Below are 14,915 nucleotides of genomic sequence, written 5' to 3'. Positions count from 1 at the left end.
AATGAATATGGATGTTGCAGAAGTTAAAAAAAAAAAGAGGAAAGAGGAGCAATAAAGAAAGATACTTTTGATTATATAACCTAGAAAATGTCTATAGCTAAAGGCATCTGGAGGGGGATCTGATAAGGAGAAATAGCTCAATTTTCAATAATTCTACCTAATAAAACTGAAAGAGGGGAGGAAAAAGTATGGATTTAAGCTAATATTCTTCAACTTATCAAGTGACGATTTAATCTCATAAACTATGCAAAATCTTTTCTTCATTTTCCCTGGGAAAATTGTTTTTGGAAGCCAAGATTCATTTTCCAGGTCATATGTTCTTTCTATCAAGATGAAAAGGTAAAAAATGCTTCATCTAAACTCTTATATATGCTTCTAGATCAATGGTATAAGCCTTCTACCGGGGGAAAAAAATTCCCCAAACCCTCATATGAAAGATACCAGACGTCGTTCTGTGTACCATTGAGATACAGCCGTCAAAAACCTATAATCTGCATATGATAAAACTACATCGCAGAATGTACACTGAGTTTGGGCAATTAACAGAAACAGCTGCGGGTTTCTCTGAAGACACAGAACAGCTGAGGGCTTCTGCCCGTTCTTAGCACTTTAAAAAATGGGACTCATTTCAGTGTTCAACATGGTTTTGTTATTTTCACCTCCACGATACAACTCTTATTGAAAACTATTTGTGAATTTCTGCAAAAGCAAAAATACTGAAAATTCAACTTTTTAATAAAGGTTACTTTCCTAGGACGGAGAGAAACACTGATTCCGCCTCATGTGTTCCCAAGTTTCTACAAATGAGATAACCTGGAACAACGATGGTCCCCTTTCTTCTGAGAGACGACTACTAAATCTAAAGGCTTTTTAAAAATACATTGGAAATGGGAGTTGGGATTTTCATAAACTAGAAAGAGTCTCACAGAAAATAAGCAAGTAACATTTCATAAAAGCCTTTAATCAAAAATAACTCATGAATAGTTTGAGTCCTGTTTCTTAGTGGGTTTTTAAGTGTTACAGAGACATCCATTTTGTAATTTCCACCATTCATTCATCAATTTTTATCAGTGTCTCACATCTGTCAGACCTGTGCTAGTTGTTGGGGTTAAAAAAAAAAACTAGTAAGACATAGTCCATAGACAATCTAGTATATACTAATTAAAATAAACCCTCTATGAATTCTAACTGAAAAAGATACATGCATCCCAATGTCATAGCAGCTCTATATACAATAGCCAAGACACAGAAACAACCTAAATGTCCATCGACAGATGACTGATAAAGAAGTTGTGGTATATTTATACAATGGAACACTACTCAGCCATAAAAAGAAATAACATAATGTCATTTGCAGCAACATGGATGGACATGGAGATTGTCATTCTAAGTGAAGTAAGCCAGAAAGAGAAAGAAAAATACCACATGATATCACTCATATGTAGAATCTAAAAAATAAAAGACAAACGAACTTTCTTCTGACCTTTCATCACCTGTGCAGCTTCTTCTAAACCCTCTGACAAGTTCCTGCCTCTTCTCAGCTGTGAAGCCCATGTGAGTGAGAATTCTAATGTGCCTCTTCATGTGGACAGTGACGTTAGCTGGAGCTCCCAGGTGGAAGATGGAGCTCTGGCCATGAACCTGAAATCTGACCCCACTCATCCTTGTCCAGGGCCACCCAGCATGTCCTTCTGCGGGGGTGAGTGGGTCCCAGGGGCAAGGAGAAGCAGCCACTCCATGGGCCATGTCCCAGCCAGCCAGCCATTCCTGCCCACTGCACCACTCCACTTGTATGTGCCTGCCCCACTGAGAACACGCTCAAAATAAAACCAAAAAGAGCCTGTCTTCATAAAAAAACCGAGATGGAAATTCACAATTCTGATGGCACACGTCACTAGTTTATCACATTTTTACCTGGAAATCTTGTACGAATGCAAACATTTTAAAAATTATTTTATACCACATTTCGCCTGGTTATTCAAGATATAATTAATTTTGTTACATGTTTACTGGTACAGTGTGTGTGTGTGTTTAGTATTCTTTTGGATATGAGTAAAATCAGTGAAACATCTTTTTGGGAAAAGTGATCTCTGACTAAAAGTAACTTGTCATAAACGTGGACAAAGGTTGTAGACACAAATAAAAGAGACCAATGTTAATAGTGGTTGGTAAAAATGCACTTTTGGTAGGATCACAGGATGGTAAAATTTACCTTTTCTCGTAAGACCACTTCAAGATGTATTTTATCTCAAAACACATATCCTCGCAGCACGATCTCTAATTACAAATAGAAATTAAGCATGAAAAACAGCAGCATCTCTCATGCACAGAAAGTCTTCTTTGAAAACCCTCATATATGACAATAAGGGGTATCTTCTGTGGGCCCAGGCAAGCAACTGGATCTGTTTACAAATTAAAATTGTATCACAGCCCTAAGATAATGATAATCAATAATAGCAATATAATAATAATAACAACAAACTTACCAGTGTTTGGAACTGTTTGTGGCGAATTCTTTAACTTTACACTTTGCTTCCCTTTCGTGGGTTTTTCCAAAGTCACGTCTTCTTTTTTCCCTTTCCTCTTTGCGGGCTGAGGAGATGAGTTGTCGCTGGATCCGACTGTTGACTTAGATTGGCGGTCATTTCCCTACAGGACAAAAGATGAGACCCTCACCGTTGGCTGATGAGCCATCTGCATGATTACGATTTGATACAAGCATTTAACTAGGGGTAAACAGAGCGGGGCGGGAGACAGGGTTATCGCCCTGATTCTGCTACTGCACGTTATGCTGTGCACCAGGAATTGACATAACATTGTAAACTGACTATACCTCAACAAAAGAAAAAGAAAAAAAGACCACATGCCCCCCATTCCTTCTGGAAAGGTTGACCATACTTTCTGATTGCCAGGTGCCTCCCGAAATGAAGACCTTGCATCTGCACAGTGAACTTCTCAGTACGAAGATGAGGTTAAGTTCAGTGGCTCCTGTCACTGGCCCAGCACAGCTCCGGGGAGCCACTGCAGTGTGGCTGCTGTAAGTAACCAGGGAACAGCTGTGCTGATCCTTAGCCGCTGCTTGGCCTTTGCTGCAGCAAGAAATGCCCTCCTGACAAGACAGCCTTGGCCTTTGGGTGTTCAGGTGCTACACTTACCTGAGTGTGTAAGGTGTGAAGCAGCAGGTGGCAGAAAGAATGCAAGTTTGAGAGACCCAAAATACCTGACTCAGAGCCACTGCCCTGCCACTAACCACAATGGGAACTTGGGCTGACTACCGCCTACCTTCTTTGAGCCTCTTTCCTTATCAACTGAATGGGGTTAATGTGCCTGCCTTTAGGTCCATCATGAGGATGAAATGGTAACATTTATAAAGTAACTAGTACAGTGCCTGGCATGTGGTTTTTGTTCAATGACTATCAGGGTGATTCCTCCAAGAGCAGAGAGTTAATATTCATTTCTTTAAAGTCATAATCACTCCATATCAACTGCAATCTTTATGCAACATCTGTACTATGCTAATATCTGAAAATAAGTGTAGTAATATTAAATAAACAAATCTGCCTAGAAACCTATTATAACTGCTCGTTTTAAACATTTATACATTCAGTCATCCAGAAGCACTTAGTTTTAGCTGTCATCCAATTAAGAACAGAAAAATTCACAGCCTTACAAGTGAAGTTATTTATGCTATTTTGTCATCGCCTACAAGAAAATTAATTATGCATCGATTTAGTTAACACTATGAAAACTTGTCCAAATCTATAACATTTTTTGCATAATTTAATTTCCTATTCCAATTGCAATTTAAACATAGTTTTCATTTAATTATTGCATTAACTGCAACAAGAGTTGGGTTTTTTTCCTTTCATTTTCTTCAATGATTCTTTCTTGAAAGACCATAAAACAGCAGGAGAAACAGCTCATATGATTCTAGTTGGAGATTCCAAAACCATCCTGTGGGTAGGAACCATCAGCCAGGACTTCTATTCTATTTTCAAAAGAATCTATTCATCCCAAGATTTTAAAACTTTCAAAGCCTTGAATGAGAGGAGAGACCCTTCTAACAAGCCTCCTAGAATGTTCAGAGATGCTGTTGATCTTTCGAGGACTAAAATGAAAAAGAATGGGAAATTCTGGATTTCAGCATAAGTGTTTTTTACAGCTCTCTGGGAAAAGTCTTAGTCACTAAAGGGGCTTAACAAGGGAGATGCAGAAGCACCACTCTGGAGTCCCTGAGGATTCACACAATTTTAAAAACCAACTCTCTTGTTGAATATACAGGAAGTTCGATTCACTACACTTCTGAGAAGGACACCCAAAAGGGTGGTTTTGGAGCATCAAGAAAGACTAGTTGCTTCCAATAACTATACAAGGCATGGCTTCGGTAACTGACACTCAGGCACTCAAAATATCGATTACAGACTAACCATCAGGCACTTTGTCAGTAAGAACTAAATTAAACGGAGAGAAAGGGAAGAATTGTTTTGTAATTAGCAGACTGGAAGGAATTTAAATGCTTTTCTTCTTAAAAGAGGAAACATGTTGATGTGCCTAAAAATATAAAATACATATGTAATAAATTAATACAAACATAAATTATATAATATAAATTACATATACTCATATTTATTTACATAATCATATAAATTAGAGATAACAAATAAATTAATAGAAAGAGAGAAGGGTAAAGGAATAGAGAGGGATCTTTCTTTTTTGAGCCTTCCACCTGTGACTTATAACTCAGGTACATGAAGAGAAAGTCATTGCTATTTGTGGGGCACAGGGAATGGGGGAGTTTTGCCATCTCCTACAGCTATGCTAGTTGAGAAAACAGTATTATTGAGTACCTCATGTGCTAAATACCCATGAAACAAGTATTTACCAAATTTTTGATATGTATTATTATCACTATTTTATAGATAAAGGAATTAACTTTCTCAAGGTCACCCAGGTCTGATTTTTCCACTACACTGAGGCTTCCTACTCCCCAAGGCATTAGAAACAGCTGTTAGATAGTGTGGTTCCTTAAAAAGCCACCTGGAAGTACCAGATTATGGCTTTCTCCCAAAGGGGCAGAAATCAGGTAGCAATCTCCTTCTGAGCAGGAGACGGGACTCAGACTCAGACAGGCATCTCTCTCACTTGCGTATCTGGTGATGGCCAAACTGGACTCAGTTTCTGCAAAAGGCAAAATGGAGTTTGGGGGGCATTCAGAATTTATCTTGCTTCACAGTGACTTTGTGACACATGGATAATCATATTTTTTTAACCAAAACTTTAGTAATTGTAATATCTGAATCTGTAAATTGCTGATCACAAGATATATCAGCCGCATGGTAGTAAGAACAACTAAAGACGATTTAATGCAGCCTTTGCTTTAACTTTCAAATACTTCCCTGATTTCATGTCTTTTCCACTAGAGGGTGCTTGGATTCTGCGTGGTGTGACCCCACAGCGAGAGAACAGTCTTCTGCCGATGGGTTTATTTTGCAACCTTAATAGAACTTCGAACAATTCACTTACATCTTCCTTCTGTTTTCAGGGCTACAACTGCAATGTAAAATTATTCTTGATGTGCTCATTTCTGTGACTCCCCCAGCACTAGGAGTCTGTGTAAGGGATGACTTCTGATCTTGTCCTGCTTTGCACACGGCATCCCTGGCTGTTTTGAAAGGGTCAACTTGGGCCCCAAAACCCCTCATTACCCACACTCCAACTGCAAGGGCGGGCCCCTGCTGACCAGTCACTTACACACAGCAAGGGACCCCTATGCACACTAGCAGATTTCTCTCTCTCTTTTTTTTTTTTCTAAATTCTATCAGGCCCCTACCCACACCCCCTTTCATTATGCAATACAGCAATTCCTAGAAAGCTGTGTGGAGAAAGGAATTCCTAAAAGTCCAGCTCTGTGTCCCCTTTGATTTGCATCGCGAGTTCAGGGATGCTTTCCCGCTGATTTGAGGGTGTTCCCTAAAGTTTTAAGCCAGCTCTCCCATAGACTCCTTCACCTCCACTCAGTGCCAAGCAGTTAATGATCTTAAAGACATGTACATTCTCCAGGGGATCAATCAGTTGAAGGAAAGGAGCAAATTGATCCTTCTGTTAGAAACTGAGTTTGTGACTTTGGAACTCCCGACATGAAATGGTCTCCCTGTGCGGCTGACAGTCAGGCATTCACACATCCGATAACAGGTTTACTGAGACCCTACTGTGTGCCTGGTGCGTTACTCCGCTCTGCTGAAGTATAACCTCCTAAAAGAGGCCCCCCGACCACCCTGAGGATCCTGCACCCTCTCTCATTTTCTCTTCCCATATCCGGATGTATTTTCCTTCAAGCTTATCCCTGGTTAATACCAAATGTGTATTTGTTTGTCTTTTTCCTCCTCCAGAATGCAGACTTAATACATTTACAGTTTTCTCTGAACTCTCTGCTGCCCCTTCCCCACAAGCACTAAAACAGTGCCCAGGACATAATATGTGCTCAATAAATGGCTAGTGGATGAATGTGTCCATCAGTGACAACAGACAGTTACAATAGGCTGGAAGAGCTAGAACAGATTCTGTCTCCCCCTGTCCTCCTGGCGGGTTACCTGCACCATCACCTGGACTCCAGCCATCCCACTGCCTCCTGCTTCTGTTCTCATCCTGACCCACTTCTCTGTACACACCACAACCAGAGATCTTTTCAAAATGTATCTCAAGTGACAACCACTCCCTTCTTTCACCCCATAAATGTTATCTCAATAAAGAATAGAATCCAAATTCCTTGCGGTCCCTGCCTACCTCTCCAGTGTCATCTCAGACCACTCCCTCCAGCCTTGCTTCCGCCCTCCTCACACGTCAAGCTCTTTACCAAGCGCCTTCGTGACCCTTTCCTCTTCCATGGATGCCCTTTCTCCCCTGCCTCTGCCCTGTATGACTGGTTCCTGCCCACCATGAAGAGCTCAGCCTCAGAGAATTTTATATTAATTAGTGCCCGGTCACACTTTATTTTCCTCAGAGCACTCATAACCACCTGAAATGGTTTATATATTTGTTTAGAGGTTGATAGCCTGTCTACCTCTGCTCTTCCGCCCTCCCCACCCCCACACAGACACAGCCAGTAGCACAAAAGTTCTGTGAGGTCTGAAAACTTGTCTGTCTGTTCACCAACCTATGCCAGTTGCTTGGAGTGGTTCCTGGCATTCAGTAGGTGCTCACTAAACACACGTTGAATGGATGACCAGATGAGCAGATGAATGGACGGGTGGATCTACAGAATGCCTGGTAGCATCGTGGGAAGAATGACAAACTTGGCTATCATTGTATTTTTCCAAGTCATAGCCTGGAAATAGAATTTTGACTCTTTGCTTTCTATAAGATGGAAACAGGTAACTTTGGGTCTTTAAGGGTCACTTCCTCAAAGAGGCCTTTCCTGACACACCTATCTAAGTTCTCCTTTTATTGCCTCTCATACTGTTCTATACTTTTCTTTCACTTTAATCATACTTTGTAATTATATACTGATTGGTGGCATCACCTGTTTAACTTTGTCTCCCTGGGCAGGCCAGACCTAAGAGAGTGTTGTGTCTTTTGCTCAATACCACCTCTCTGGGGCTTAGTTCCATGCCAGACACACAGAAGCCTTAGCCAATCATCATTAGTTGACCCAGTATTTACAGCAGATTCTAAAGAACTTCTAAACAAGTGAGCAAGAAAGGTGCACGTAAGTGCCTTCTATACATGAATTTTAAAATGGGAAGCACATTACACATTTTTAATAAAAAAAATTAGACATTCCAACTTTCAGAATAGTAAGCACACAATCCCAAAGTTCAGTCATTGTGAATACAAAGAGTTGAGTCATGATCTTGGTTCTGACATGAACATTCTCTGTGACCTGGGTTGGTTATTCAGCTACACTTGGTCTCTGATCAAACATCGCCTTTCCAGCTGTACTGTGAGAGTTAATGAGCTCCTATTTGCAGGGTACGCAGAAGAGATTCCACTCCAAAGTCCTAAATGCTTGTCACAGTTTCCATATAACGGGTACTTAATAGACGTTTGCTGAATTAACAAATGAATGAATGATGGATGGATGGATGGATGGAAAAGATTCTGATAGGGAGCTAGATATTTGGAATGATTCTCATTCTTTTCAAGAAATATAACTGAGGATTACTGTTTGTTATATAAACTTCCTTTTTAGTCTTTGTCAGTGATAGAAAACAAGACTGGGTAGACCACTGATGTGACCTAATACAGTATTTCTTCTCATTTATGTTATTATCACCTAGATTTCAACCATCTTATGAATTTTATCAGGTCTCTATATAAGGAAAAAGATACCTATTTTGAAATCCATATTTTTTTAATGTTAACTCTCCTTTAGAAACTTAGTTGTAATGCTAATGTTCTAGTGTTGTTTCACAAAATTGCTTATATACCACAAGGTGGCTAAGTTTTATTTCCTCGAACTTAATTGAACCCAAAGGACAATCTCTCCGTATCACACAGAAATACAGAACGTGAATAAGCAAAGCATCTGATACTTACACTCCCTTTAGACTTTCTGGATCCTACAATAGGAGGTAGTGAAGAGGCTTTCTGACTGCGGAAACAAATTGCAATTTAAAAATCTGAACATGTTCACAAATAATATTTAAGGCAAGGTAACTGTCATTTCAACTTATCATCCCAACCTGGAACCCAACTGTTTCCTGACATCGGTATTTCACAAAAAGTACCACAGACTTTCCCAGTTTCACAAAGACCACCATAATATTTTCAAATTCCATTCCAAAAGATTTTGTAATGTTTACCTGTATAGGATTTTAATTGATGCTTAAAAATAAATGTAGTACCACCTTAAATTTTTTCATGGCATTTTTAATCAAATCTCTACCTAAATTTTCTGTTTGCATTTCAAAAAGTCATTTCCCAAGCTGAGTAATGATTTTGTCAGATTGAGTTTAAAATGATAAACTTCTGTTGTTTTTATAATATCTATAATATCTGCTACTAATAGAAGTGCAGAATGGTAAAATGCTCACATTTATATTCAGGGAGTTTCTAAATCAGTTAGTAAAAAGTTCTATTTGGCTATAAGAATAAGTTATTTCCCAGATATCTCTGTTATAGGAAAAGATCCATCTTGAAACCCAGTTGAACTTCTCTGAAACCAAGAGGACACATAGATAAAGGAAAACCTTACTAAGGTGTCTGAGAGGCCACCATGAGCTACAGTTTTCCCGCTGCCATCAAGTACCAGTGCAGGGGCTCAGGGCAGTGGGTGCTGCAGCTCAGAGCAGCCTAACCCCGTGCTGCTGAGCAGAGGTTGTAAAGGATCTGATTTCATGGATGGGCAAGGGTGGTTAGCAAGAAGTCTGCTGGTAAATAATTCTAAAGTTCTCGAAAACCATGTGCTCTTGCATACTTCAAATACCACCCCTGAAATTCCATTGCAACTATTACTTACTTAGAAACTCTCAGCGAGCCTCTCCATCAAGCTACACAAATCGCAAGTTAAGGGAGAACAAATTGGCGACATTCTGCTCTGTCCCAGCCACATGTCACCCACCGTAGGAAAGGAGAACTACAAAAAGTCAGTTTCCTAGCAAAGTGGACACGGAAAAGCAGCAGAGACGGATCTCAGGGCACCAAGAGAAAACGAGGAGGGGGGAGGGTCCCCCCACATCTGCCAGGGGCCAAGGCTCTTCATGTAGATGCTTGCCTCTGCAGTTCATCTACTGGACTGAGATAAGGCATTCTTCACAAAGGCATAACATTTCACGGAGGGAAAAAAGTTCACTGTGCCCTATGTGTAACTAAAAGTGCAATCTTTAAAGTTTTGCATGTAATAACTATTCACCCAGCTGCTCTACTTATTGGTACACAAAAGGAATTATAGCATTTCTATATTTTACTATTTTAATATTTTTCGAAGTATAAAGTGTTCTCTTTTAAACACCTATAGATGTTTCTGTATGCTCCAACTGAAAAATTATTTGGTCTAGCTAACCCATTCCAACATTATTAAAACTTCTAATAATGTATGCTGTATAGAAGCTCACTGCCCTGTAACTTTTTCACAAAAATTAATTTTTATATTTATTATAAATTCATAAGTGAATTGTCAAAAAAATACCAAGTAGTCTTTCTCAGATTCCCCAAAATTATAGTTTTATGCAATAGTTCTCAATCTCCAATCATGGCAAAATAAACGCTGATTAATGTAATTATACATGCTTTCCATTCCAACTGATAAATAAGATTATGTAAAATATACCAGTGTGCAGCATAAGACTCAATGCTATTTCAAGTGATAAATAAAATCTGAAGAAGTGAGTGAGGATGAAAACTTACCCATAAGACCGTCTCATCGTTGACTTGTCAAAAAGTAATTCACCGTAAGGCAATTTCTTAAACTTTTCTCTGCCGACAGCCACGTAAAACTGCCCATTCTCCAGCTCGGCCCCACTCTCAACCAGTTTTCCTTCTAAAGTATAAAGTCTGCCAAAATATGAATGCCAGCAATTAACATTTTAACAAGCATTGAGAGAACTGCTTCAAATCACAAAGTCAATTAAAAAAAACCCCTCTGTTCTTAAGTTGGCTCATTTGTTATGATGCTAATTCCTGAATTATAAATGCCTCAGTCATTAGACTTAGCTAAACGCCAGTGTTACAATGGAGATGCGGTTATTGTCTAGCTGTACAATGTTTTATCCCAGGAAACCTGACAACCTAACATAAGGATCCCCTATTGCTGCCATATTTAGTTTTTAGAGGGGAAGAATTAACTTGTAGAGAATGTGATGCTTTAAATGAAGCTCAGCTTCCACTGATGTTTGCTGTATTCCTATTCTGTGAGTGCTTTTAAAATTTATTTTCTTAATGCATTGCTCAGGTGGACAAGCATCTTACTGCATTCCATGCAAGAGTGGCTCTCAGCCAAAATTTTACATCCAAACACACAGAACTGGGTCAGAAAACAAGAGGTGAGAGGGCAGGAGGTCAAAGAACCCATTGCCAGTGTTAATGATGCAGAACCACATAGCATTCATGCTTCTTTTCTTCTTTTTTTTGCCTTCCCTCATCTTCCCAGAATCCAGGGATTTCACAAGAACCTCCCTTTGCTGTAAAACTGCTGTTGTGAACTACAATTAATACGTTACTCTTTAAAAGAACAGTGATAACTTTGATAGACGATTTAAAGTGGCCGCAGAATTTTTTTTAAAGAACAGGAAACAACAGACTATTAGAAAACTACAGCGGAAAGCCAATGCGTATTTTTGAAGGTTATAAACAAATGTTAGTAACAGGAAGGGTTTTAAGATAATAGTTTTAAAAACTCTAACGCTTCTTATATTATGTAATTAAGGGTAGTGATATTTGCAAAAAATAATAATAACAAATCCATTGACCTATCTGCTTGTTTACTGATTATGTAAATGGCCATATTATATGGAGCCAAGAAGTAAAACAAAAAAAGCCACCAAAACCCCTATAATGTGTTTGTGTTGCATGAGTATGAAGATGTTGAAGTCTCTTTCTTTGTAACACTGTACATCAATCCTTACAAGTTTTCCTGCCTTGACCTAGACCAGGGTTTCTGAACATTGACATTTGGGGGAGAGGTAGAGAGGCTGTCCTGGGAATTGTAGGATGTTACATCATCCCCCTCCATTTGCGTTTTAAGAAACAAAAGATCTATGTGTTTCCACCCTGCAATGATGCAGAAAGGTACTGGAAAGAAGGACCACGGATGGGGGAGGATGTAGCTCAGTGGCAGATTGTGTGCTTAGCATGCACAGGGTCTTAGGTTCAATACCTCATACCTCCATTGAAAGTAAATAAGTAAATAAACCTATTTATCTCCCCTCTGGAACAAAAAAAGTTTTAAAAAAGAAGAACTGGGGAGCCTGAGGTGGGAAAAATAGTCTTTATTTATATTTTTGTCCTATCTGAATTTTTTTTACCACATTTAAAGTATTACTTTCAATTAAAACAATAATATTTAAAATCAAACTGGTTGTGAAACTATATATATAAATATATGTAAATATGCCTACAGTAATCTGTACCCACATTTAACTGAAAAACATAATAAACAATCATCTGAGAATTTATTTTATCCTGTGTCTACCAGTGGAGTCTGTTAGAGAGACAGGGTGAGGATAGGATTCAAGAACTACCAGAAAACTCCTCACTGGATTTCAACTCTCTGTGTGTCACATACTATATTTATATTCTCAATACATTCTGAACAAGTCTATGGTATTTGGACCCTTCCCACTATGAGATAATAGATAAGTCATCTCCATCAAGGTATAATTTCATAGGCTTCACAAGTTAAAAGCCATGATTTTAATCTTCACTTAAATTTCAGAATGTGAGAAAAATATTTCTGATTTCTCAGGTTGAGGCAACCCCACTTAATTATCCTCTCTAACCTGTCGCCTTCTTAAAACCACTGACACCTCCTGATAGCTGATTTTTTAACCTGAGGCAAATAATTTGGACTATCAAATAATCATAAATATCTTCTGTGCAAAGGACAGTTTAGACATTAAGAGCCAAGAAGCTGGCTCACTCAAAAAAAAAAGTCTTTCTCGACTAAAACAATGTGGATGCTTGCCTATTTCCTCTAAATCAAAAGAATAAAAGTAGTTAATACTTGTTGATGTGCTACTACATGTGCCAAAGAATATAAATAGTTAATGTTTGTGGATGAGCTCCTCGGTGCCAGGGACTGTTTTAAGTCCTGTATGCGGATTAATTCCTTCCTAAAAAACCCTACAAGGTAGGTACAATTATATACCCATTTTACAGATAGAGAAACTGAGGCCTATAGAGCCTAACTGATGACCTGAAATTCAAATCTAGGGACCAGTGACCCCAGAGCCTCCTGGGAATATCCTCAACAATTCTGAAACCCAACCACTTGCAAGATTCCTTCAACATACCTGTGGACAGCCCCACTCCTCAGAGTTATTTTTTCTGTGACCATTTGTAGTATGTGATCCCACTGATTCAAGGCCTTTCTAGGGATGAGGAGTCGTGAAGCTGGGTTTATGAGATCTCCATTTGCAATTAAGCTAGGGGGAAAAAAAAGAACAGGAGCCAGCAAGGCAAACCATTTGACACATTTATGCCTTTAAAACTACAAAATAAATCCTAAACCAAAAGGAAATCACCACACCAATTTCAACTCAAAATGTAAAGAGCCCCCACTTACAAGATAGTGCAGGGTTCCAGAAGCGGTTTTCTAAAACGAGCTGACACATTGATCCTGCTGTGGATTACTGGTTTTACCTTTAAAAGCAAAGAAATACAAATCACTGAGCTTATGTTAGTGGGGTTTTTTTCCCCCATGAGGAAAAACTACAGGTTTCCAGGGAACTGGCTGAGACCTCTTGTGCCTTTGCTAAAACCTTGCTTTTTTTCCACTTACACAAACACACTGGCTTCTCCCTCTATTAATATCATATGGCCTTAACCGAGCTCTCAAGAAAAATCTCCCTTAAGCCCTGGGCAGACTGCTCACCATCTGTGCCAACAATAGAAACTGTTGAGCTAGTATGAGAATTTTAAGGCAACGTTTTTAAACAATTACTTCCTGTTAAACAAAAATAAAATAATCCTATAAAATCTTGAACCTCAAAGTGCCCTCCCCTGCAGCCACAACAGTCTTTGGTCATCTCTCCTGACTCACTCTCATCTCACCTGCTCCCTAGAGTTTCTGGGTCCCTACCAGGAACCCGACCCTATCCTATTCTCTTAAGACTGACTCCGTCAACTTTTTCTCGACTTCACTTCTTCCTCTCTGCACCTGCACCAGCCACATCGCACCAGCACCCTCGACTCCTGAGCCCCTTGTATCTGGGTGCGTCTAGTTGTCTTTCCCTCTTTTTGTTTCCAGGGTCCAGGCTGCTGTACCGAGAACTACCGGGCCCCGCCGGGCATCTTCACCTGAGACAAGGCAGGGCCTTGGCACCGGCCACCCCCTCCCAAATCAACTATTTCTTGCATTTCCCACAGTGGATTGTCCAAATCCCTACCTCTCATCCTAAACCCTAAAATCCCACTCCAGGCACACTCACTCTCAGCGAATCATTTCCTTCCAAACTTCAAGAAAGTAGAGGCCAAGAGGCTTCAAGGCTTTCAACCTCCCTTTCCTCCATAACCCACCTCATTCACATCTTCACTTTTCTCCATTGCTGCCTGTCTCAGAAGAAGGATCTTAGCCTTTTATAAAGCTAAGTCCTGCTGCCTCTACTTGTTCCATTAAACATCCAGGACCCTTCAATCCCATCTGGTGTCTTCAACTTCCCCCTTGACACTTCAGCCCAACCAAACACTATCTGGTGTCTGGCTCTGCTCTCCATCATATTCCTACTTCCTCCCACCCTATCTTCTCCTCAGTCTTCTGCTATTGGGTTTCGGCCTACACCACTGAATGATGAATCCCAACTCTTAAGCTTGTCTACAAGGACCTCTGTGACCACACACTGCTTACTTCTTCCTTCATCTCCCACCAACACTCCTTCCACCCAGACCCCTTGTTGTGACTTTAGTCGAACCAGCCTACCTCTCCATTCCCAAAACACACTCTGAACCCTCTTCCACGCCTTTGCTCCTCTTGCCACCCCCATGCCTAAAATGCCCTCCCCTTTCTCCACCTGCTGAAATTCCATTTGCTAATCAATGCCTAGCCTAGTCATCACCAGTCTTTCCCTGCTCATCCTTTAGCTTCTCTCTCAAACGCCTACTGCTACTATAGTACTGATGATCACTCTTTTGTTTTTAGAGTCTTTTTCCCCTTTTTGATTCGGAAGGGAAACCTGTAAGCAAAAGGAACTGATTTATTAAAATCGCCAACATTTATTACACTGTATTTAAAACAAGCACTATATTAAGTAACTTACATGCGT

General features: G+C 39.8%; 1 protein-coding gene across 2 annotated transcripts in view; it reads right to left on the bottom strand.

Annotated features, from left to right (window-relative positions):
* DCDC2 (doublecortin domain containing 2) overlaps positions 1 to 14,915 on the bottom strand; it is a 116,752-nt gene that overhangs the window by 66,460 nt on the left and 35,377 nt on the right. For both annotated transcript variants that reach the window (XM_006198679.4, XM_031688142.2), the window contains exons 4-8: positions 13,220 to 13,296; positions 12,948 to 13,079; positions 10,345 to 10,491; positions 8,536 to 8,590; positions 2,487 to 2,649 (exon numbers count right to left, since the gene is read on the bottom strand). In XM_006198679.4, coding sequence (XP_006198741.1) covers positions 2,487 to 2,649; positions 8,536 to 8,590; positions 10,345 to 10,491; positions 12,948 to 13,079; positions 13,220 to 13,296 — 574 coding nt within the window. The remainder of the gene's footprint in view (positions 1 to 2,486; positions 2,650 to 8,535; positions 8,591 to 10,344; positions 10,492 to 12,947; positions 13,080 to 13,219; positions 13,297 to 14,915) is intronic.

Source organism: Vicugna pacos, chromosome 20, assembly GCF_048564905.1.
Source record: "Vicugna pacos chromosome 20, VicPac4, whole genome shotgun sequence".
NCBI lineage: Eukaryota > Metazoa > Chordata > Mammalia > Artiodactyla > Camelidae > Vicugna > Vicugna pacos.
This window is presented reverse-complemented; position numbering and strand designations above follow the sequence as displayed.